Consider the following 16,653-nt stretch of genomic DNA (forward strand, 5'->3'; position numbering starts at 1 on the left):
TGGTGGACAAACCGGAAACCTAATTATGTGGCAGTTGAATTGCGCCAGCTTCTTAAGGCGCAAGGCTGCGCTATTGCAGCTCATCAAAGCACAAGCAATAATGCCGCACGTCCTGCTCTTGCAAGAAACACTTAGTGAGAAGGTAAATTTATTGGGCTACCGTTCGGTTAGCCAAAAAGGAAATAATGGCAGAGGTATCGCCACATTCATCAAGAAAGACACCTCTTTTCAGGAGCACGAAGTCAAAATTTGTAACTCGGATAAGAAATCCGGTCTCGAGGCACAGTTAATTGAAATCATCCCCCACGGAAAAATCCGACGTAACATTTTCATTCTCAACTTGTAAAGCTCTCCTTCCGCTTATAAGCATAATCTCCGCTCACTACTAAATAGGGTCGCAGCCTCTGCGAAATCGCAACCCTTAATAGTCGCAGGAGATTTCAACGCTCCCCACCCGGCTTGGGGTTATATAACATGAACAACAAAAGGGGCCAACCTAGTTGCAGCGAGTACAGACCTAAACCTAACGCTAGTCTCGGACCCACGTTTCCCCACGAGGCTGGGAAACTTGGTCGCCAGAGACACGACGCCTGATCTCAGCTTCACTAGAAATGCGGTGACCACAGGGTCCAACTTACAGGAGAACTTGGGGAGCGACCACTACATAATAGAACTCAGGATGGAAATAATAGCAGCTCCTCCCAAAACCTATAAATACACAGACTGGGACCTCTTTAGGAAAATAAGAGGTGAAGATGAGGCAGTATACGACACGTTCAGTGAACTGCTTGTACAGATCCAGATGGATGTCGAGAAGGCCACCAAGGAAATAGTAACAGATTTTGATACCCCAGGGATGGACGCAAGGTTAGCGCACCTCCTGGAAGCCAAACGCTCTCTCCTCGACAGATGGAAGACACAAAGACTCAATCGCAGCTTACGGAAAAAGATCGCGGAGCTCAATAAATTCATTGAGGAGCATTGCTCCGAACTTAATAAACAGCAATGGAGAGATGGCTGCTCGGCAGCGGATAGAAAAATGCGCAAGGGAGCCAAATGGACCCTCTTCAAACATCTCTTAGACGATGGACAATCCAAATGTAATCAGACACTAGTCATAGACCAATTAATTATTAAGGAAAAATGGAAGGCATCTCAGAAGACTCCATATTTCGGAAACTAGCGAACAAAATACCTTCAAATTGGCCAAAGCCCAGCTTCTTCCCTACCTCAGTATGAGGGCGCGCCTGCCCCAGATCTGGACGTCCCCTTCTCGGAAGCTGAGATCAGGGCAGTGCTGCACAATTTAAACGGAAGGTCTGCCCCAGGCCCCGACGGAGTTACTAACCGGCTCTTAAGAAATTTGGACTATAAAGCAATTCAAGCTTTAGTGAAGGAGATAAATGAGGCATGGGAGGAGGGCATTGTACCGGAGAGTTGGAAGAAGGGCACAGTTGTCCTAATCCCCAAGCCAGGTAAATCAACCAGCTTGGAGAACCTCCGTCCTATCTCCCTTACTTCTTGCATTAGCAAAATAGCGACACATGCAGTGCATAACAGGATATCGAGACATATCGAGCGCAACGAACTATTCCCGTATAATATGGTTGGTTTCAGGCCCCTGCTTTCAAAGCAGGATGTCATGCTCAAGCTCAAAACACAGATAATCGACTCTCAAAGCAAAGACGTAAAAGGGATCCTCGCACTGGATCTATCCAAGGCATTCGATACAATTGCACATGACTATATCCTTCAGGAGATATCGGCCTTGAACTTAGGAGTTAAATTATTCTCCTTCGTTGCATCCTTCCTCGAGAGCAGGACGGCGGCCATAAAGTTGAGGCAATCAGTCTCGGAATATTTCACACTCGGAAACAGGGGTACTCCCCAAGGGGCAATTATCTCACCCCTTCTGTTTAATATAGCAATGCGCAAGTTGTCGGAAAGCCTTGCAGCAATTCCTTACGTAGGTCATGCATTATATGCTGACGATATTACGATCTGGTGTCCTGGAGGATCGGAGGCTACGGTCGAACAAGCTCTACAGGAGGCTCTGGATGTTACAGAGTCTTTCTTGGAAGGTACGGGACTAGCACTCTCGCCTGGAAAGTCGGAACTCCTGCTGTAGAGACAGGCTAGTCGTGTGCTAGGGGACTCACCCCTCTCGATCAGGGGCCCATTAGCGTTCGTACCAGAGATGGGCACACCATCCCGAGAGTAGACTCTATCAAAATAATAGGGCTTTCAATAAACTCAAAGGGATGCAACGCTAAGACTCTCGCCCAACTCACCACGAAAACTAAGAACGTTATTAGATTAATTATGAGAGTGTCCAACAAGAAAGGCGGAATAGGCGAGGATATACTTCTTAGGGCTCACCATGCTTTCCTCATCAGCCATGTCATTTACATAGACGCGGCCCTCAATTGGACGAAAACGGAAATGGATAAATTAGACATGCTTATGCGCAAAAGTATCAAAAGGGTGATCGGCGTGCCAATCACGGCTAGCACAGAGAAACTCATGACATTGGGAGTACACAACACAACTTCGGATTAACAGAAGCACAAAGATCAGCACAAATTATTATGTTATCAAACTCCAAAACAGGCAGAGGACTGCTGGATGTGGCAGGCCTCCGTCCTAGCTTCAATCAGGGAAATACCACGCAACTTGATATTCAAACAAAGAACTCCTTTATTGTAGACCCTTTTCCAAGAAATGTCCACGCCCAACACAATAAAGGTCGAAGGTTGGGGAGTGCTAGAACTTTCTTAAAGAACATATCCGGAACAGAGACCTTTGTTGACGCGGCGCGACACGCCAGTGCCAACAAGTTCTCCGTAGCCATAGTCAATGACAGGGGAGAACTCTTCTAGTCAGCCTCGCTGAAGACCTCCTCGGTCGATGTGACGGAACAGGCTGCTATAGCTCTCGCATTACTTGACTCAAAACGCACTACGGTGTACGCGGACTCCCGAGCAGCCGTTAGAGCGTTCGCATCGGGATTGATAGCCAAAGAAGCAGCCAGGATTCTGAAGGGCAAACACCCCTCTGACGTTGTTCACCACATAGTCTGGTTCCCAGCTCACATGGGACCAGACATATTACCCGGTCACCTGAACCCCAATGAGATAGCCCCCGACCGTGCGCGAGGTTTCGTATGCCGCGACGGAATGGTGTCTCGGGTGAGTTCGGGAGAGCTCGTCCACAGTGATCCACTAGTTACTTTTTATGAAATCACGTCTCATTACAGAGGGAATAGGCAGAGTTTTCCTTTCCCCCGTCATAAGCTCAACAGGTCACAAGCTAGCACGCTCCGCATGCTCCAGACGGGGTCCTAACCCTCTAGGGGCTTTCTGAACATGCTCCACCCGGACATTGATCCACTCTGCCCAGATTGTGGCACTGAATTTAGCTCATTAAATCACATGCCCTGGCAGTGCCCTGTTTTACAGGATTTTAACCGAGAAGAAGATTGGACGAAGGCCATCACAGACATGAAACAAGACGTCCAGCTCCTGGCTTTCCAGAGGGCCCGTGAACGAGCGGAGAGACATGGCCTCTCTGTTCCGACATGGGACTAGCCAGCGGCTGGGTAGGGACCTGCAGGCCGCCGCTTAGCTACTCAGGACCCCAATAAAGTCGTTTACTACTACTACTACTACTACTACTAGTACTACTACTACTACTACTACTACTACTACTACTACTGTGATTCTGAAGACTAGCTGCACCACCTGTATTTCTACATGCAAGACGCCGCGACAACTTGGTTCTAGAATCGGGATTCTACATTAGCGACATGGGACATGTTTCAAAACCACTTCCTGAAGACGTTCACCAACGTTGTACGCATGGAAATGGCTTAAGTTCTGCTAGAAGCCCGATCATCGCTATCGAATGAGAGCACTGCAATTGTTACGGAAGAGGTGACTCGGCTCTTTTGCCGCGCCGACCTCAACAGGTCCGAAGAGAACAAAGTTCACTTCGTAGTTGCTAAGCAAGAAGTGTTCGCCGGGATGATATGGAACCCGCTGAAGGCCGTCGAAGAGTTTCTTTCTCAGGCCAGCGGCGTCATAATAATTCTGGAGATACGCAACAGGAAATACGACTGCTGTACGCCGAATAGGAACTGCGTTGAAGCTGGAGCACTAGACACCGAACACCTGCTCGAAACCATCAGAGTGATCGTGCGAGAGGAGCCAAAGAAGTTGCTGTCTTCAACGCAGCTTCATCGTCATCATCTTCGTCACAGCCTCAAGTGCTCTTAATTGCAGACATTGTCCATGACGAAATCCAGCAATCCATTAGAATTTCGCAACCGCCGCAGCCGCAACCTGATACCTTGAACTATGCCGCCGTCGCACCCCGCCAGGTTTCCCCGCCGCGCCCGCGCCAAGGCCCCGTAACGCCGCCAATCCTGTCGCCAGCTACCACCGCAGTAGCCAGCACGCCCAGCTGCTGCCCCGCATAACTTCCCACTAAAGACGGGCATTGGCGCGTCCCCGACCACTGCCTGTTTTGATATCACTGAGGTGAACAAGGCCATGTCTACAGTCGTTGAACACTCCGCTAGATGGATCCACGACGCTTCGCTGTCATTGTGCCTTACCAGCTGCCAGGCGACCGCCCTCGTGACTTCGCCCAACACCTGGAAACAACCAGCGGAGACCTCAACAGTATTCCCGTTCGCCGTCATCAGGACGCTGCCTGTCGCCGCAGCGCCGACCATGCACTGGTCCAGCCCGTGGCCGGTCTGTAAGCACATATCTGTAAAACTAAAATCCAGCCGATGGAGGTGCGGTTGCTGTTCATCGAAATGCTGAAGATCCCTCGCAGCTGGTGAAGACACCGAAAAAACTATCTCGACTACTCCGTTTCATGTGGGCCGTTCGCCGCCCAGTTGATGAAAGTTAACACTGCACGGGAAGGCCCTCAAATTCGTACAGCTGGAGGACACCTAATAACGCCGATTCGAATCTCCACAGCGAGAATTACCCGTAATGACAGCACCTACCCTGCGACCTTCATTATCCTGAACAATGCTCACGAGACGCGTCTTGTCGGCATAGACTTTGTGAACCAACAGTGCATTCATCAATTTGAAGTCCGTATCAATAACGCTACCGAAGACCAAGTGATACTGCCGGAGAGCTCTCCGAGTCACCGTATCTTGACTGTGCTGGCAGATCAAGTCACTATGCCGCCTCGTGCCACGTAATGATTTCCGTCAGCGCAGAAGACACGGCAGACTTAGAAGCGATCATCGACAGTGGACAACGCCTTTTGTTCGACCGAGAAATTGGCGTCGCAAGGGGAATCGTGCAATTGCGCCGAGAAAGAGCGTTGTTACTGATGGCAAACTTCAACTTGAATTTGAGGACTTGAACAAGGGCATGAAGATTGTTTATATGGACATGTTGCAGCAGTAAGCGATGCGCTTCTGCTCCTGTGTTCTACCAAACTTACAACGACGGCCGTGTTCCTGAACCAGCCTTCGATATTAAGCCGAGTCTTCGTAGGCCTAAACAAGAACAAGTCAAAGGTCTCCATCTGCAGCACACGCACACCTTTGCGTGGTATTCAAGAATGTAACGAACACGAATCTTAAAGCATCGCATAATAACCAAAGAATGTGATCGACCCCTACATCGGAGCCTGTACAGAGTTTCGACACCAGAACATGAAGCTGTAAAGCAACAATTCGACGAGATGCTGCACGAAGACATCATCAAGCCGTCTAAAAGCCAGTGGGCATGACCTGTAGTGTTGGTGAAGAAAAAGGAATGAACTCTGCGTTTGGGCGCCGACTATCGTCTCCTGAAAAAAATCACAAGGGAAGACGTATAATCCTCTTCCATGGGTATATGACGCCTTGGATCGACTCTGATATTCAAAGTAATTTTTCGTCGATGGATCTCAAGACTGGTCACTGACAAGTTGAAGTTAACGAGAGGGATCGAGAGAAGGCGGCGTTTATTACGCCGAGGGGTCTCGTCGACTTCAAGGTCGTGCAGTTCGGGCTTTGCTCAGCACCTCGCACGTTCTAGCGCGTCATAGACATAGTGTTGGCTGACTAAAAGTAGCCAATCTGCCTTCTGTAACTGTATGACATCATGGATTTTTCCGCCACTTTTGTCGAACACCTGAAGCGCCTCGGAACAGTACTAGACGGAATCAAGCAATATGGACTTACCCTGAAATCGGAAAAGCGCCGCTTTGAGTACGAAGAGCTGCTGTTCCTGGGCCACGTCATCAGCATGTCTGGCGTCTGTCTCGACCCACAGAAGACAGCTGCCATCGCAAAGTTTCAGCAGCCCATCGACAAGGAGGCAGCGCGCAGATCGCTTGGTATGTGTGTCAATCGCAGACGCTTTGTCAAGGGCTTTTCGTACATCGACGAGCAATCGACTACTCTAACGAAATATAACGCCGAGTAGAAGTGGGGTAACGTCACCAGTCTAAACATTTCAAGAACTGAAACGACGCCTGTAGTCACCGTCAGAAGTTGCACGCTTCGACAAAGAAGCTGATATCGAAATTCACACCCACTCAAGTAGCGTAGGCCTCGGTGCCGTGTTAGTCCAAAGGACAGACGGACTTGAAAGAGTTTTAGCTTACGCTAGCCGCTCGCTATCGAAAGCCGAAGCCAATTATTTTATTTTCGGAAAAGGAATGCCTTGGAATCATTCGGGCAACTGTGAAATTTCGGCCTTGCCTATACGGTAGGCCTTTCAAAGTCTTGAGAGACCACCACACATTGTGTTGGCTGGCAAATTTAAAGGGTTGCACAATGGAGCCTCAGACTGCATAACTTTAACATCATCGTGACATACAAGTCGGAACGGAACTACTGTGATGCCTATTGCCCGTCTTGGACGAGCCACGAGAAGATGAAGAAGAGGGGGACACCTTCTAGGGAACAATAGGCGCAGACGACTACGCCGAACAGCAGCGGAGCTAAGAAGCCTTGATGAGTAATTGGAAGGCAAAATGGACATTGTTGAAAGGGTATGTAGGCGAGGATGGCCTTCGACTTCTTTGCGAAATGACGTCCTTGTGAAAAACCACTTTTTACCACCCCGCGCCAACAACCCTCAGCACTGCGGCCGGAAGTTCTCCACGCCCTGCACGACGACCCGGCCGCTGGGTGCCTTGGGTTCTCCTGCACGCTCTCTAGGATGCAGGAGGAGTATTACCGGCCGCGCCTCGCTGCCAGCGTCGCTCACTACGTCAAGACTTGCCGAGACTGCAAGCGGCTCAAGACAACACCAACAAGGCTAGTGGGATTGATACAGTCAATAAAGCCTCCTCGCCGACCTTTTCAGCTGATCTGAATGCACTTATTCGGGCTCTTTCCGACATTAACATCAGGGAATAAGCGGACGGTGGTAGCCACCGACAACCTCACCCGCTACGCCGGTACCAAAGCCCTGCCCTAAAGTACGGGGCTGAAGTGGAGAAATTCTTTGTCGAAAATATCGTGCTACGACATGGTGCCGCAGAAATCCTCATCACCGACCGAGAAACGGCTTTCACAGAAGAGCTTACTCAAGCCATCCTGCAATGTAACGACACAAGTCACCGTAGGACCATAGCCTATCAACCGCGGAATTACAAAACGCCTAAACAAGACCCCCGCCGACATGTTAGCAATTTACGTCAACGTCGAACGCAAGGCCTGGGGACGCAGTTCTTCTGTACATAACATTCTCTTACAACACACCAGAGCAAGAAACAACGCGGATCAGGCCTTTCAGTCTTGTTAACGGAAAGAACCCGAGGGTGACTATCGACGCAATGTTGCCACGAGTCATTGACAAAGTCAATCGCGACGCCGACGCCTACCTTCAGCGCGTCGAAGAACCACAACTCGCCCGCCTGCGCATCGATACAACACAAATGAAGGACAACCGACGCTACAATCTTAGACGTCGCGACGTGGAATAAGAGCCCGGTGACCGTGTTTTTGACCGTGTCTTCAGCAAGCCGTCACTTTATCATTACTCGTCACACATTAGCCTCTTCGTCGCTTTCTTTCAATTTGCTTTTCGTGGTTGTGAATCAAGGTCATCGTATATACAGACCTATTTCAATATCTATTTTACTTCAGAAAATATTCCTAACATATGTATCGCACGATTAGACGGGTTTTAAGCTATATTTCAAGGCAGCTTTGTTTCGACTGTGCGAAGCGCACATTCGTAATTTTGATGAATATCCTGCTTTTGTCGTACGCAGCAAACGTAAGCGTAAGAGAGTTCGCACATAAGCATGACAACCTGGTCCGGTAAGCCAAATGCAACAGCACAATTGTGATTCTATGCCTAACTTTCATGATGTAAACATTCGCAGGACGTATAGAAAAAAGGGGCAACTTCGGAAACACTGTACAACGTTCACACTCAGCTTTTACCTAAGAATATTTTTCATTTCTCCCGCATTACTTCTTTATAAAAGAACAAATAGTTGTCTAACGCTATCCTAATATCTAATACTGTATATGTAGTGTAGTATTTGAATGCTAACCATGCATTATGCGATTTTGAACAGCAATCTACCATTTCGCAACAAGTTTTTTTATCAGTGTTGTTGTTGTTGTTGTTGTTGTTGTTGTTGTTGTTGTTGTTGTTGTTACGCTATATGGACGCTGGAAGCCTGTTCGCGATCACCGCCGCTATGCTGCCGCCGTATCGACGGCCCGTGGAGGGTTAGAAGGTCCTCAGAGACCCGCGGCGTGCTTAGTAGCGAAAAAGTCGAAACCCCTCGCGTTGCACTAAGTCGGCTCTGGAGCGAAGCCACTGCGGCATCTGTGTTCCTGCTGCTAGCGTATAAGCGCCGTGGTGCGCAAATTGCGCTTGTGCGAAGTAACGTTGCTGCCGACGGTCCCTCGATTCTGGTGTGCGCCACCGAGGTAGCTGTCGTGGCTCTGACCGTTGCTCAGCGCAGCAGGAGGGGCCTGGCATGCTGGTTCGTCCGCGCGTGTTGTAACATCGTCCGATGAGCTCGAACGTCAGCTCTAAGCCTTACTATCGATTTCCGCACATCGACCTCTGCACGAAAGCGCCGATGTTGTAATGCGAACCATTCTTGCCCGAGTCACTAATCCAGCTTCTTCTGTTTTCTTTTCTTTTCTTGTTCTGTTTTCTTTTTTCTTTTTTTTTTTTTTGTCGTGTGTCAGGTATGGTGCGTTTCGCGAAGGAGCCTTGTAAAAAGCAGCCAATAAAAAAGAAGGAAACTGTGGTTTGGATAGCCATCCTGTATTGCTACTGGCCGAATTAAAAGCTTTGTGCCGCGGATGCAAGTGTGTAGAATTGCACAACTATCCATGACATCATGGGCCTCTTGAGAAGCAACTTTGCATCAAAGGTCAGGTATCCTTGCTCTAGATTTAAGTTTGCACATATAAAAAGCCGAGGGTCCGTCCGAGTATAGTCCCGCTTTGCTCGGGTTGCTCGCACAAGGCAATTTCTTTCGCACGGACAGTTCCAGCGCGCCCACGTGACGGGTGTTTTTTTTTTTTTTTTTCACATACCCCAAAGGCCCTTTCTGGGAGTTAGATAGGGCGCGGCGAGGATGGGGTGTTACAGTAAACAGAGGGGGTTACAGAAAACAGATGAACAGTCATTAACAGCGACATCAATGAAACAGACACTAAATGACACCCACATACATAAAAAAATATTAAAAGCTTGTAGACATACGAATTCAGACACAACTATTGGGGGATGCTCAGCGAACTATTCAGCATATGTAAAAATCTCGCATGACTTACTATAGACACGACGCCGTGTGGTAGATTATTCCAACGACGGATGGCCCCAAACAGTGGCGAGTTTTTTTTAAGAGGTTTGTACGTGGATGCTGGTTTACAACTTTGATAGGCGAGCGAAAATGCGATAGGTAGGCTTTATGTGAGAAGCCTCGAATGACGAGTGATTTTGATAAAGCTTGTGAAAATTAGATAATATTGCCAGCAATCTGCTCTAGTGATGGCAGGTTTAGTTATGTTTTAATATTAGTGGTGCTGGAATGACGTTAGTAATTTCTTGTTATAAATCGGGCCGCTTTATTCTGAACAGACTCTAGTTTATTAATGAGGTATATTGATGTGGGTTCCAAATTAATGACGCATATTGTATTTTCAGAGCGAACCAGAGAGATTTATGTAATTTTTTTTTTTTGTTCGGGATAGCCTGACGTGAGCATCCTCTCATTAATCCGAGTGTTTCGAATGCTTTAGAAGTTATTGCTTCAACGCGGGCACATGTCTGCTGCAGTTGAGTCTGCTTAATTTCGTTGTCTGTGTTTCCTTTTCCGTCTTGCACAGCACGAAAACGTTGACTCTCCGCGGTCACAGGTCTCCTCGTTAAACGAATTTCACTGCGTCCCACTTAAGAGCCGTTCGCTTCAATAAGAGCAGCAAAAACCGTCAGCCCTCTGAGAAGCCTCGCCGCATAGAGAAGTGGTCTTACCTGGGTCCACGCAGACGTGACCCGGAGCACGCGGTATCGATGACCGCCTTGCATCGCAGCCTTCCGTTCGGCGAAGCGTGCCGCGATAAGGAAGGCTGGGTCTCGTGGGTCCTGCTGCACCCACCCTCCCAGTACCGGTTGGTCCCCGAAACCGACGCAACGCGTCGCTTCGAACGTCAGCAGTAAAAGCAGGAAAAATGTGGGGAACTGAGGTGTACCACGGCCATGCCCGTATTTCCCCATGCCTTGCTGCAAGAAAAAAAAGAAAAGAAAGGAGCGAGTATTAAAATAAATAGCATCGTACGTAATTCGTAGTATCACAGGGTGCACCCGTTTCAACTCTGACGAAAGGAACTTCTGAAGACCGCAGGAAGTAATTATAATTTTTCAGGGAAATTGTAATAGCAGCGAACGCTATGAGTGCCCGCCACCGTAGCCCCGTGGCTGTGGCATTGCGCAGTTACGCTCGAGGTCGAGGGTTCGATGCCGACTATGGCGGTCGCATTCTGGTGGGGCGGAATGCCACAACCATCGCGTACCGTGTAATGGGTGCACGTTAAGGAACCCCAGGTGGTCGAAACGAATGCGAAGCGCCCCCCCCCCCCCCCCCCCACCCGCCTCCACTACGAGGTGTCTTATAATGAGATCGTGGTTTTTGAGGCACAAAACTGCATAATTAATTTTTGTTCATATGAATAGTGTGTCTGCTACGCTCAGTCTGATAATGAACAAACACTTTGCCAATTACAGGTCGAGAAGCAAGCATACGGCAGGGACAGCTGAATAGCATTATTATTGCTAGTCTTGCGTTAAGTACTCCTGTGTATGGTGTGGTGATTGCTAAGCTAAACTCAACTTGCGTAATATTCGTCTTTGAAACGAGCCAAAAAATACCTTCATGTTTTATGCACTCGTGTGCTAGTCCTGCGGCGCTCGCAGAAAGAGCGCGTATCTACATGATACATAAGGCACAAGTAAACTCATGCCCACTTGTTTGCTAACCGACTGTTGATGGGGCAATTATAATTTTATTATTTATCACCTTATTTCTTGTGCAGTACTAGTTCATGGGTACGCGAATAACGTGTCTTCTATATAATGAGGAAAACCAGAACTAGGTGAAAGCAGGAGCCTACTTTCACCTTGTTCTCGTTTTCCTCATTGTCTTGAATTTCCATCTCCCACCCTACCCCTGCTTTTCTTGACGTCTTCTATATGCAAATTTTAACTGCCTTGTCTCCTTAGGTTTACGGATACTTAGCATGGCGCAGAAGAGTCTCGCAAGCAGTATTTCTTAGTGTAATCCTGCAATACACAAACAACCTCCCAACGTAAACATTCATGCAGCAGATAAAACTGATATCGCAAGCATTCGGAGTATTATAGATTAACTAGAGCACAAGAACAAAATTAACTCCTGCAAGCGATTTACAAAAGTATTAGTGCCGTGGCGCTACGGCAATATTGAGGTCACTTTGAAAGTATGAGCATACGCTAGGCGCGGACACAATTTAAGCCTTAGTTAGTAATTCCAATGTTGCTTACCCAGAACGATCTGGACTGGAACGCACCAAAAAGGCTGGGATGCACACTCGTCCGATATCTCTCCGACGTCGGCGTATATAGTCGGCCCGCGCAACCAGCGATCGCGTGCGGCAGCCAACGATGTCCTGGGCGCACAATTTGGCGCAGGGGATTTTTTGGTTCCACCCCAGCTGTTCGTCTCACGTGTATGGGGCGAGCAGTACTAGGTCGTGTGCGCGACAATTTTACGTCGACAGCTCGACAAGGCTCGTCGGCGTGCGTCTGAATTCTGGCAAGAAAGCTCAATTTCTGAAGAGACATCCAAATCATGACGCGAGAAGTGACCCATTCGCTGTTTGGAGGCGCTGAACATTCACGCCTCGTGATGGACACATGAAAACGTGGGCGCGAGTGTATTACGCTCGGGCGTGTTCTCGCCAGCTTTATTTGGGGAACCCACGCGTGGCTGAATTCAGCGGAAGATCCAGACCCCACAGGACTGGCAGCGATGCCGAGCAAGGGGTGTCGTATTTCTTTTTTTTTTTTTCTCTCTACCACGTGCACAATTCGCATACCACAGATGAATGTATTATTCACGAATATATAGCGCGTTTTCAGAAAGGAGGAAAAGGCGTTTTGATTCGTCTCCGTGCTGTTGGTCGCATTCAAGGGCTTGACAGTTTTTCGGCCTGAAAACTGCCTCGGCTTTTTATTTAAAAAAAAGAAAAACATACATTGAACGAGAGCATACGCACGTACGTGGCCCTGATTTTTTACTTTAGGTGCATGCGGCGATAAGAGGCACACCTGTGAGTTTCAATGTTTGCGTACGATCTTCGTGCACTGAAAAATATTCTGGGTCCCTTGTAGTAACTTTATTTTGATGCTGGGTGAGCTAGCACAGCAGTAGCGGACAATATGTTACTGCACTAATCTCGCCTCATCTCGTGGATTATGAACTCTGCTATTAGAAATGGACAATGGATAGAGTCAAACTTAATCAGAAGTGAAAGTGAACGAAATATATATTTGCGAATTCTCAAGGCAGATTGCCTCGTTGAATAATAAGAAATTGTTTATTCCGGTAATACTGTTACTGCTGCTCTCTTTCTCGTCGTCTTCATTTTTCCATTTGTCGTTGTAGTCTGTTTTAACGAAAGTTAAAGTAAAAGAGACATTGGGTCGCCCAATAAGGGCGATGGCTGAGCCTTTTCATATAGTGGTAGTATTATTAAAAGCGAATATTGCATAACGAAAGCTCTCAGGTTCGGGAAATGGAGAGCGCACATAGCCAAAGCTTAGTAAATAAGGTTCACTCATACCCGCCGTGGTTGCTCAATAGATATGGTGTTGGGCTGCTGAGCACGAGGTCGCGGGATCGAATCCCGGCCATGGCGGCCGCATTTCGATGGGGGCGAAATGCGAAAACACCCGTGTACTTAGATTTAGGTGCACGTTAAAGATCCCCAGGTGGCCGAAATTTCCGGAGTCCTCCACTACGGCGTGCCTCATAATCAGAAAGTGGTTTTGGCACGTAAAACCCCATAATTAATTAATTAAGGTTCACTCATATTGTAGTAGACACAATTCAACATACCGACAAATAATTTAAGGCGAACATTCGCCACACTCCACTTTGATTCACTGCGAATTGTTGTTATCGTCGTGGCAGTCGCCGTCGTACTTGTCCATTTCACTAGAGGCACCTGGCAGAGAGTCGCACGGAACGAGCAAACTATTGAATTTTACACGTGCAAAAATAAGAACCTAGTGCAAGACCTTCAGAAATATTTTATGCTCCTTCTTCAGTAAAATACATCAACTTAAATTGATAAAGCATGCGTCACGCTAGTTTCGGCCCGTATATTGCTGCCCTCATACCGGGAAGTCGTCGCTCAAAGCCGTCGCTCGCGTGGAGTTCGGCTTCCAAGCGACGAGTGACGAGGCGAGGCGACAGACATCGCCTCGCCTGTCGCGCTGACGCTGTCGCGTGCAAGATCACTTGTAAGCGGTTTATACTTTACTCCCTACATGTACGAGCCGAGTGCGAAGAACCGGCCTCTCCAAGAAGCAAAAAATGCTGGTGCAAGCACTGCTTTCCACGTGAACGAAGGCGAATTGTTAGCATCTCCTCGTGTTGGAAATGTTCTTTGGCGAGTATGTTTTTTGCTAAGCTGCATTCAGCGTTCTAGTGAGTACGTTTCCGGGCAAACAACTGTAGTGTTATGTTCCTGCATGCCTCCTCGTAGAACGTAAGCGGTGATGCGATCTTCGGCATTTGTGCGCTGCCCCAAAGCTGTCGGCAATCTACACAGACGGTTTAAACGCGGGAAAAGTTTACCGGCTGTTGCAGCACGTGTAGTATGGAACCTTCATCAGCGCGCCATCCGCACGCTACTTGTAACTGGCGAATTCCGTCAGCTACGTGAGATGGTCGGTTTCTCTATGTGTGCGAGAGAAGGGGGAGCGCAGCGTCCTGGCTTGAGCAGGCTTTCCAACACCTGCAAACTTTACGCTTGCACTGCGTTATGGTAGCTGCATGCAGGCTGTTTCACAACACACGTGCGAATAGAAAATTCGCGGCGCTTGGCGATGAAACCTGCGTCAAGGGTGGGAGATAAACATGCACCTTCCGTTCAGCGTGCTAACACGAAGGAGAACCCAAAGCACGCATTATTGATAAACTCCGGTAGTAATCGTCACGGAAGTGGTTAGAGCATAACACTGTTGTTCTTGAGCGCTTGAAGTTGTTTCGCTTCACAGCAGCCTCCACTTAGCTGAAAGCTTCTTGTCTTGCAGGAACTAATGGAGCATCGAAACATCGTCGCGGCCGCTGGTGTTCGTGCAAGCGTAGGCTGCACAGAACGCCGGCATGATCGGCCTACAAGTTCAATTGATGCTGCACACGTCAACTACCACTCCTATATACACACAAACAAAGGAATGTAGGGTCGAGCGAAGCAGATTAGGACGGCACGCGCGCAGAAATAAGCCCAGTCAGGCACGGTCGCGGAGACTGCGAAGGAGCGGAACACCAGTGTTGACGTCACTACGCCGCGGTCTCCGGTCTCCGCTCGCATCGTCAGCGTCAGCAGCAGCGCGCGGCGCTCGACGGGGGGCGGAGCTACAGCGCAATTTTAACCGACGATTGCGTCGCTCCTAAGTGAAAAATCCCCCCCAAAATTTTACCTTCATTGTTTATAAAGTTCCCGCATCCGTATATGAGCGTTTTATTGAATTCGACAGACTCTTCAGCTTCCCTTTATTATATACAATGGTATGTACAGAAAACGCACAGGTTAATAAACTATCATAATAATAAATACAAAACATAAAGCTTGGGCACACACAAGTTTACACCAAAGAAGTAAAACACTGTCACGGGAAGCATGATGCAAACAATATAACGTCACTGTCAACATAAGAAGAAGGCAGTTAATGTAGGCGCAGAGATGACGCTATTTTTTAGCTGGTTCCAGTCCGCTATTGTACGCGGGAAGAATGAATACTTGAACGAGTTGCTACGTGAGGAGAAGGGAGATATAGTGAAATTCTGTCTTTGCCGAGTAGCGTATCCGGACGAGATGGATACGATTTCCGTTATGCCAATCTTCTAATGGCCCTTTATTATAGATATAAGAATTTCAGTCGCGAACAACAATTTTTTTTTGTGCCAGAGAAGAAAGATTAGCCCTCTTTAAAGGCTCAGTAAATGAAGTTCTCGTAAATGTGTTATAAATAAAAACGCACGTCTCTTCTTTGTAGCTGCTCTAGTTTGGCTGTATTAGTTTTTGTAATATGGTCCCATATCATTGCAGCGTAATCTAACATGGGCAGCGCAGCTGATTTATAAGCCAAGGGGTGAACAGAAGAGGAGGAAAGCTTAAGTGCTCGCCTGGGGAAACAGAGTTTAGGTCCGCATTTGCCGAGACAGAATCAATATCAGTATTCTAGTTGGTATCGTTTGAAATCCAAAGCCCTAAATATTTACAGTTACTGGCTTCAGAGAGGAAAGTTTTATTAATACTGTAATCAGAGTGTAAAGGTTTCTTTGTATGTGTTATGCTTGTCAAAATCGTTTTTTCAACGTTTACCACCATCTTCAATTCTCGACACCAAGAGGCAATTTTCTGAAGTGCACTGCTCAGCAATAATTGATCCGATTTGATAATAATTTCGGAGTACAAGACACAATCTTCGGCAAAAGTTTAATATTAACTAGAATATCTCATACAATATCCTTGATATATACGAGGAACAAAAGTGGCCCTAACACCGAAGCGGGGGGTGCTCCAGAATCCACCGTTACTGATGCAGATACGCTGTTACGAATGGAAACAAACTGTCTGCGGTGGGTTAGGCATGCAGCAGTCCATTCAGTTAGCTGATTATCTTTGAGAACATTATGCAATTAAGAGAGTAGTTTTTTGTGAGGAATTTTGTCAGATCCTTTTGAATACTCCATGAACATAGTGTCAATTTGTGTGGCATCGTTAACTGACATCGCAAAATCGTGGATTCTTTCAATCACCCGAGTACACGTCGGGAATCCTTTTGTTAAGCCATGTTGATACTTGGTTAAAAAATTATGATTATTAAGAAAACATAGTATTTTATTATGTATAATGTGTTCGAGTAATTTGCAAGTTGT

At 47.6% G+C, this 16,653-nt stretch overlaps 1 protein-coding gene across 1 annotated transcript in view; it reads right to left on the minus strand.

The window, feature by feature from the left end:
• LOC126534070 (cystatin-2-like) overlaps positions 1 to 12,232 on the minus strand; it is a 21,278-nt gene extending 9,046 nt beyond the window's left edge. The window contains exons 1-2 of the mRNA XM_055072600.2: positions 12,024 to 12,232; positions 10,479 to 10,727 (exon numbers count right to left, since the gene is read on the minus strand). Of these exons, the coding sequence (XP_054928575.1) occupies positions 10,479 to 10,721 (243 nt within the window). The 5' untranslated portion in view covers positions 10,722 to 10,727; positions 12,024 to 12,232. The remainder of the gene's footprint in view (positions 1 to 10,478; positions 10,728 to 12,023) is intronic.
• Between the last annotated feature and the right edge of the window lie 4,421 nt (positions 12,233 to 16,653).

This window comes from Dermacentor andersoni, chromosome 7 (genome assembly GCF_023375885.2).
Source record: "Dermacentor andersoni chromosome 7, qqDerAnde1_hic_scaffold, whole genome shotgun sequence".
In the NCBI taxonomy this organism is placed as follows: Eukaryota; Metazoa; Arthropoda; class Arachnida; order Ixodida; family Ixodidae; genus Dermacentor; species Dermacentor andersoni.